At 30.9% G+C, this 8,598-nt stretch overlaps 1 protein-coding gene across 1 annotated transcript; it reads right to left on the minus strand.

Annotated features, from left to right (window-relative positions):
- Positions 1 to 2,052: 2,052 nt before the first annotated feature.
- Positions 2,053 to 4,142, minus strand: LOC121211093 (chromatin modification-related protein EAF1 A). The gene is made up of 5 exons (XM_041083360.1): positions 4,034 to 4,142; positions 3,578 to 3,844; positions 2,752 to 2,937; positions 2,474 to 2,554; positions 2,053 to 2,232 (listed from the first exon to the last, which is right to left on the minus strand). The coding sequence occupies exons 2-5, from the start codon at positions 3,827 to 3,829 to the stop codon at positions 2,053 to 2,055; spliced, it is 699 nt and encodes a 232-aa protein (XP_040939294.1). The 5' UTR covers positions 3,830 to 3,844; positions 4,034 to 4,142.
- Positions 4,143 to 8,598: the final 4,456 nt, after the last annotated feature.

Raw genomic sequence — 8,598 nt, forward strand, 5'->3', positions numbered from 1 at the left:
ATTAGAGGTGTATTGGATTAGAGATGTATTGGATTAGAGGTGTATTGGATTAGAGGTGTAATAGCAAATCAACTGTTTGGTTGAATGTAATGGAATAGAGGCGTAATAGTAATCTTGTGTTTGGTTGAATGGAATAGAGGTGTAATAGCATAATGGAAAAAACTAAAATGACTAGAATACCCTTAGCATAAATTTGTTGAGGTAAATGACTATTGTTATTGTTATTTAAATTATAATAAGATTATTATTATCAATAATAAATAATTTAATCATATTTAAACATAATTATTATTAAATATATTTTAATTAAAATATATAATTTAATAAAATTCTTAATAATTAATATTCTTATATTAATTTACTGAAATCATAATATATGATACTGTAAAATATAAATTAACATAATAATTATTAAATATATTTTAATTAAAATATATAATTTAATAAAATTCTTAATAATTAATATTCTTATATTAATTTACTGAAATCATAATATATGATACTGTAAAATATAAATTAACATAATTATTATTGAATATATTTTAATTAAAATATATAATTTAATAAAATTCTTAATAATTAATATTCTTATATTAATTTACTGAAATCATAATATATGATACTGTAAAATATAAATTAACATAATAATTATTAAATATATAACTTGAAAATTATATTCTGCATAAACATAATTAACTTATACTAAGAAAAAGTTAGATGAAAATGAAATTGTACATCATAATCCATATGTTCAAAAGTTTTACAACATCAAAAAGTTTGAACATTGATATTTAATGGTAAGAAAAAAATTTTAATTGTTATGCCATGTTTTATTTATATTTTCAATTTAAATGTATAGTTTTATATTAATATTATATAATCAAAATGATTTTAATTATATTTTAATTAAAAATATTAAATAATAAATAATGATTTTAATTATATTTTAATATACCTTAAATAACATAAATAAAATTTTTATTTCAGCTTAAAGTTAGCACAATTTATTTTAATAATGATTAAATTTGAACGAGATCTTTGAAAGTATCAAAACCGTTATATTTTTATCATAATTGATATTAATACAAGAATTGGTACTAAAGTTTGATGTCCTTTTTAAATTATAACGAAGAATTGGTACACCATTATCTTTAAGTATCAAAATATTTATCAAATACAAATAATAGATTAAAAAAAGAAAAAACACAAGTACCAAATTATATATTGCTCCTTTTTATAACAACATTTTGTCCATGAATTTCCTTTTTAATACAAGAATTGGTATCAGCCTTTGTGCCCATAGATGTACTTAGGGAAGTAGACTTTGGAATCAGCCTTTGTGCCTCCAATGCCTCGCGTGCCGCTTGCTCTTTGGCTCTTTTTGCTCTTTCCAATACCTTTTCCTGTGTGCATGAATTAAAGGGGATGTCATATTTTAATAAATCATCAAAATGGAGTAGTAAAATGCAGCAAATTTGCAGATGAACGATTTCAATTCCAACAAAAGAAGAAAAGATCCTGATGGCCAATTTGTTATTGCATTTACTCAGAAAATAATGGTACATCCCTATGTAAACCGACACAGGTCAGTTTCAAAAATGCTGTAGTAGAAGTAAAGTTGAATTCTAGCTTGAGCCTCCAATAACTAACTAGAAGTGGAATTCAGATAATACAACTTGCTAGAATTTAAGTTGGTGTGAAACTATGGCCATGCAGTTCATGATGAGGTTAAGGGAGAGGGTTGGTTACTGGAAATGCCATTGATACAGTATATTTGAAAACCTGAACGCCATAATTTTCCTCAAAAGAAAGAAAAGGGGTCTCTTACATTAACTCTTCCTATTGTAAATGAAGCAAAAATAATACCAGCATCAAAAGAAGGCATTTAAAACAAATGATGACTGCAATTTCGTAAGGCTCCCAAGAACAGATGTCAAGAAAAGAAAAGAAAACCTTTAGCTCCTCCCATTTAAATACCTTCAAATTATTGTTATTTTTCCAGTAAGGTTTGGTTTGTAAGCAATAGAACCAATCACTTTGGGCACCATAACATTAGGATTCAGAAACACACGTAATGGCCAAGCAGAACAGAAGTGTATTAAAGCCAAATTTAAAGAAGAAGTAAGAACATAAGACCATTGAATGACAAAGAAAGGGAAAATACAAATTATTACCAGCCCCAGCATCATAAACAGAAATTTCAACCTCCTCTTGCTTACTACTGCCAGTTTTCTAGGGGTTAAAAAAAACAAAAAAAAGAAATGAAGAAAGAAGAGTGTTAGTAAGCAAGATAGATCAGAAGTTCCAACAGCTGCTCTCTGGTAAATTAGCATAGATGTATAGTTCCATGATAACTTTGATGTATTTCCAGATGAACAACATCAGTTCAGTCAAGAAGTACGTGCCCTTAAGTATATATAGGGGAAACAAAACAAAGGACATGTATAAACTCATTAAAAGGACCTATATTTACCTCAGTCTGTATCAAATAAGATTCAATAGATCTTCGGTAGGTTTCCATGGCACCTAAAGGTACTGGATAGAAGAGGCTTTCCTAAACATGAAGTACATAAAAAAGTAAGAGCAAAGAATGTAAAAATAAGAAAACATTTCCACAAGATAAGAACAGCAGAACTGAGTGTGCAGATTTAAACATTTACAACCGATGAAAAGAGAAATCAAAAAGCAATATTTGAAAGGCAACTATAATGAGTAAATAAACATGAAAAGCTAAGAAAAATTAAGCCATACTTCAGTTAGGTTTTCATCCCAAGAAATGTCCATAATGCCCGAGTCAGATATCATGTCAGGAGTTGCTGGAGCTTCAGCTTGAGGTGAGGAAACAGAGGAGCTGCTATATTTCAAAAATCTAAGAGCATATGCCTGAATAGCAAGTTTACTGTTATTTCCAAAGTGCTGCTGGTCCTCATTCATATCCTGCTCCATAACGTGTTGCACCAAAAGATGAGAAAGAAAGTACAATATTTCAAGGATCTGATACAATATAGAACATGAATATGACGGAACTATTTGGCAATTTTTACAGGATAACCAACTGAGACATATAACCCAATTCCAAATATTTAAGTATATACTTGGATTGCAGTTCCGGAATTCAAAGGCCTTTACGCATTTGAATTTGAATTTAACTTATCATCCAGAGCCTGTGAACTCAATCATCAAATAGTCCACCAACCTCAGCAAGCCAATACACTTAAAAAACCATGGAGATCGTATTTACTAGAAATCACAATGAAGGTTCATAAAGGTTACAATTAAAAGAAGACTAAAACCCACAACCCCCATATTTAAAATAAGTCACTTCCTCCCAAATTCAAGTGAAATTACCTTCCTATCAAGAGATTCCATGTATTGAAGAATATAACTTATAAGCATACAACTGATATGAATGATCATAAAAACCAATTATTGAAACTGAAGATTTTAAAAGAAACTAGCACAAAGCTTTACAGAAAATTAAATGTGAAAAATTATAATCATTACTATCATCACAAGAAAGACATGCACAAACTGATTAAAATTAAAGACCAATTGAAGTCAACACTATAATCAGTACCATATCAAGTTTTGCAGTCATGTTCTTAGGAACTTCATTGGCTGGTAAGTGCACTAAATCATGGCCACTTTTCTTTGGGCCAAGACTTGCATCTTTCCTATTTAGAAGCACCTCTGCTGAATGCCAAAAGTACATGACGGCATTAGCAAGGCTTAATGCTACTTTTTTGAGTTCCGAATATTGATGTTGTTCTTCAAGTTTCAATCGCGAAGTAAAAGCAACACATCGAGATATTTGAGCAGCAGCCGTCATCTTCCAAAGACACTCCTATAAGCACATAAAGAACAAAAAGGGGAAGATTACAGGCAAATTTTGTCAATACGTTATCTAGTCAACTGAATACAGGTACATTGATTGAGTAAAGGCAATAAAATTAAAAAGCTCTTAATAAGAAAGAAAAAGGAACAAGAAGGATGCATAAATAAATCGAACTTATATTCTATACTAAAATAATACCTGAGCAAAATCATTTGTGGAGTTTCTTCCAATGGGTTAACGCCGTAAATAGTGGCAAAACCAAGGGTCGTCCTACGAAACAACGCTGCTAGGGTTGGTTAGATGAAGAAAAAAACCGGTTAGATGGGCAATTTGAAATGAAAATGGTGGGTGCTGCTGCGCAGATCAATTGAGAAAATAATAATACAAAAAAAACATATAACAGGGAGAAGGAGAAACGGCGAGGAGAGTGGAGAAGAAAGGTAGAAGGAAGAAACAGAAGACTTTGGGTAAGACAGAAGCGTCAATCGGGAGGCTAAAACAGGGAAGAAAATTGAATCAGGACCTAAACTGAGCAAAAGGGATGTATTACAAATCGGTGGATTTCACCGATTAAGTAAGTAACGTATTACACCCGTAATAGCATTACCATGAACCAAACAATGGACTAAAGGGGGCTTAAGTGGGGTCCACTGATTAGGGGTGTATTGGCATAGCCAATACACCCAACCAAACATGCTGTTAGGTTTTTTAAAAACAAAGTTAAAACGTTTTTAAGCAAAATAAATAAATAAATAAAATAGGCTTTATTTAAATAATAAAATAAAATAGCATAGGGGTTTGGAAGTCAGTATGCGTGTTTGACTTGGTCCACGCGCATTTTCCCCTTAGATGGTTAATTTGCGTAATCAGTCCCCCTCTTTCGCACCGGCATTCAATCGAGCCCATTTATGTTTTCTTTGGCTCTTTTAAATTTGTCCCTGGAATTTGCATGTTATTTTAATTTAACCCATACTTAAGTGCTGCGTTTTGGAGATTTGGTTTATTGTTTTTTTAGTCCTTCATGATTGATGCGCATTGAGTTTTAGTCCCTAACTTCATCCCAATAGTTGGTTTTATTTGTTAATTACCCTTTTAGTTTACATTTACCCTTATTGAGCGTTTTAGTTTTTGTAGTTCTTGTTTTTTTAAAACTTGTTATGTCATAAACTGTTTGTTAATTTTGCATTATTGTAGCATGCTATTTTTATGTTTTTGTTTGTTTATTATATAGTTGTAGAAGGCCCAAATTGCCCGGGCCCGAATACAAATATCCCAAAACCCAGTTACAACCAGACCCACTACCCAATTACAATAACTAAACCTACCCAAGCCCAATTCCCAAAACTAGCCCAATCCCGAAACCTTAGCCCCCTAAAGCTGCCAGCCACCGAACCCCTCACTTGCCTCTGCCACCACTTGCCCACTGCAGCACCGGCCACCAATTCGGGTCACCTCCACCGCCTCTGCACCTGCAACCATTAAAATGAAAGGACAGAAAGTAGAAAAAGAAAAAAAGCACTTGTAAAAGGCTATAAAAGCCATCAAAAAAAGAATGTAAGGGACAGGGGCAATATATAGATAAAAAAAAACACTAGATTTTTGAGGCAAAGCAGAGATTCTAGCAATATAAAAAAAAAACACAAGAACAACACCAATCGGGCAACCAAAACACCAATATCAAAAGCCTAAGGTGATATAAATCTTTTCATTTTTATTTATTTTCGAATCATACATACATATATATTTTTTCATAAATAGTATAATAAAAAGGAAAATAAAAAATAATAAAAAATTACCTTTTCCAGCCACCGTGCACGGTGGCCAGCGGCGGCAACCTGCGGCGGTCCGGTGACCAGATAGTGACCGGCCCTAGTGCCGAAAATCGCCTCACTCTCTCCCTCCCTCTCCTCTTTTTTTTTCTTTCCCTTGCTGCAAATGAAAATTTTAAAAAAATTTGGTCTTATATAGCCTCCCAAAACGACGTCGTTTTGGAGGCTACCCTTTAACCCCAAAACGACGTTGTTTTGGCCTATACCCGATCCGTCCGACCCGACCCGACCCGACCCGCTAGAGTATCCTCGTGTTTTTGTTTAATGAGTTATTTATGCGCGTGGTCCTTCCTTTTTTATTGCTTTACAATTAAGTTTCAATTTATTTTCAATTTGGCCACATAATTTTATCACTTTTCAATTTAGTCCCCGTTGATGCGCTGCGTTTTGGGGGGAAGGAAATATTGCTGTTTCGGCCCCCCTACGTTTCACGCGTGTTCAAATAGGCCTTTTCTCTTTCTTTTTATTTCGAATTCACCCCAAAACTTCATTTTCGTTTCGAATTTAGTCTTTTTTCCAGATTTAATTTGGTTTTTATATTATTTTTGCCATTTTTCTAATATTATTTGTTATTGTATTTACCATTATTTATATTATTATTACTATTATTATTATTATTATTATTATTATTTGTTTTATTATTATGTATATATTTGTGTAGTATTATTATTAGTCGTTTTTATTTCTAATATGTATATATTATGTAAATATTTTAATACTATATCATATATATATTTTTCATATATGTTATGTATATATGTTATTTTTTAATATTAATTTTTTATTATTATATATTATTACGTATATATTTTAATTTTATTAGTTATATATCTTTTATACTATTGTATGTATATTTCTAATACTGTATTGTATATTTCAAATACCGTTATTATTTATATATATGTACGTATTTATGTAGTGTATAAATAGTTTTTTATATTATTATCATTTCTAATATATATATTGTATATGTTTTATATATATCATGTATATATTTTTAATATTATTAGTTATATATTTCTTATACTATTCCATGTACATATTTTTATATCATCTCATGTATATATTCTTAAATACTATATTATATATTTATATATTTTTAATACCATATTATGTATATATTATTATTACATTTATTTTTATCCCTATTATATTCATTATTAATATTAGTACATATATTTTATTATATGTGTATATATATACTTTTTATATAGTATTATTTTCATATATCATTATATTTATTATACTTATTATTTTAACTATTGTTATTCAATATTTTATTTTAATATTATTATGCATTATTTGGTATACATGTATCTTTGTACATATTGTTATCTTTTACTATACATATATAGTTTTATTATGGTGTCAATACATTTTTATTTTTATTTATTATTACTCTAATATCCTAATATTATATTATAATATTTTTAATCACCTCATTATTTTGCATCGTTTATTTATTTATGAATTTTATTACAATAACATTGTCAAATTTTTTTTATCATTGTTTTAGAAACATTTTTTATCTTAATAAATAAGGCAATGTACCGATTTTAACATTAAGTATGTGATTTCATCGCTATGTTGGGTGAATATCAATCGAATCGTGTTAAAAACAGAACGTCCTTCTTAAAAAGAAATCAAAATTATAAAAAATTCTCGTGTTTGATCGGATCACCGTTAAATATTTAATTAAACTTGTATTTTTGAGAATTAAGACAATTTGTGTTTAATAAGATACCAATTTTGGGCGTCGCGAGGGTGCTTGTAACACCCCGAACCCGAGACCGACACCGGAGTCGGACACGAGATGTTAACAAACTTTGAAAAATTTTTCCAGACACTGCCCAGTCTGAGTACTAGTCGCTTCAAAAATCATATCTTGAGTTTCACAACTCAAAAATCAGTTTTGTGATTTTTCCCTGAAACTAGACTCATGTCCCCACCTATGGATTTTTTTCTAGAATTTTTGGTCGGGCCAATTAGTACAGTTTATTAGTCAAAGTCTCCCATGTTACAGGGGTCGACTACACTGACCTTTTCCCATTACGACTGGGATATCTCTCTGCACAGAGCTTCAATACTGATGCCGTTTGTTTCTATGGAAACTAGACTCAGGGAGGAATCCATACATATATGGTATGACCCATAATTATCTCTGGTCAATTTATAGTGAATTTCCAAAGGCGGAACAGTGAATCCAGAAACTGTTCTGGCCCTGTTCCACAAGAACCCGAATATCTCTTTCTGTACTGTTCCTATAATTGTTTTGTTACTTCCATATGAAAGTAGATTCATCAAGGTTCGATTACATAATTTATTCACTATTTAATTCCACTCCTACGAATTCTTGTGATTTTTCCAATCCACACCACTGCTGCTATCAGCTTCTGTTTTCAAAGTGAACCATACCTAATTTGGGGTTTCATGGACCAACTAGGGCCTTGTCATACATAAGCCCACATATGATCATACTTAGCCATTCTAGTGGCTGATCATTTGCTCAACACTTCCATTCCAACATAGTTACATCATGAAACCATCTATACATTCATAAATACGAATGGTCTAATGCCATACTCCACTTCTACAAGCCATTTTCGCATGGTTGTACACTTATACATTTCATAAAGTACTCGAAAGACAACAATGGGTAGTCCTATACATGCCATAACAAAATTCAACCAAAATAGTACCCAAAAGAGCCTTTGATAGTGTGGGCGACTTCGACTTCAAGATCCCGAGTCCGATAGCTGGAGAACCAAAAATCTATAAAACAGAGGAGCAATGTAACGAGTAAGCAATTTATGCTTAGTAAGTTTGAGCAAGGAATTCCAGCATAAACAAAGAATATCACACATTTAGCTAAACGGAATATTTCATAATACGCAATTTATCGATATTAAACTTGCTTCACAACATTAACAACCC

The sequence above is a fragment of the Gossypium hirsutum genome, chromosome A02 (assembly GCF_007990345.1).
Source record: "Gossypium hirsutum isolate 1008001.06 chromosome A02, Gossypium_hirsutum_v2.1, whole genome shotgun sequence".
Lineage (NCBI taxonomy): Eukaryota > Viridiplantae > Streptophyta > Magnoliopsida > Malvales > Malvaceae > Gossypium > Gossypium hirsutum.

Bases quoted from the DNA above. Each gene is read 5' to 3' on its own strand.
- LOC121211093 (XM_041083360.1), bottom strand. From the start codon at position 3,829: ATGACGGCTGCTGCTCAAATATCTCGATGTGTTGCTTTTACTTCGCGA. The intron at 2,938-3,577 runs GTACTGATTATA...GTTATGGAGCAG, and splicing joins TGACTGCAAAACTTGATATG to GATATGAATGAGGACCAGCA. The intron at 2,233-2,473 runs GTAAATATAGGT...TTTAACCCCTAG, and splicing joins CTTATTTGATACAGACTGAG to AAAACTGGCAGTAGTAAGCA.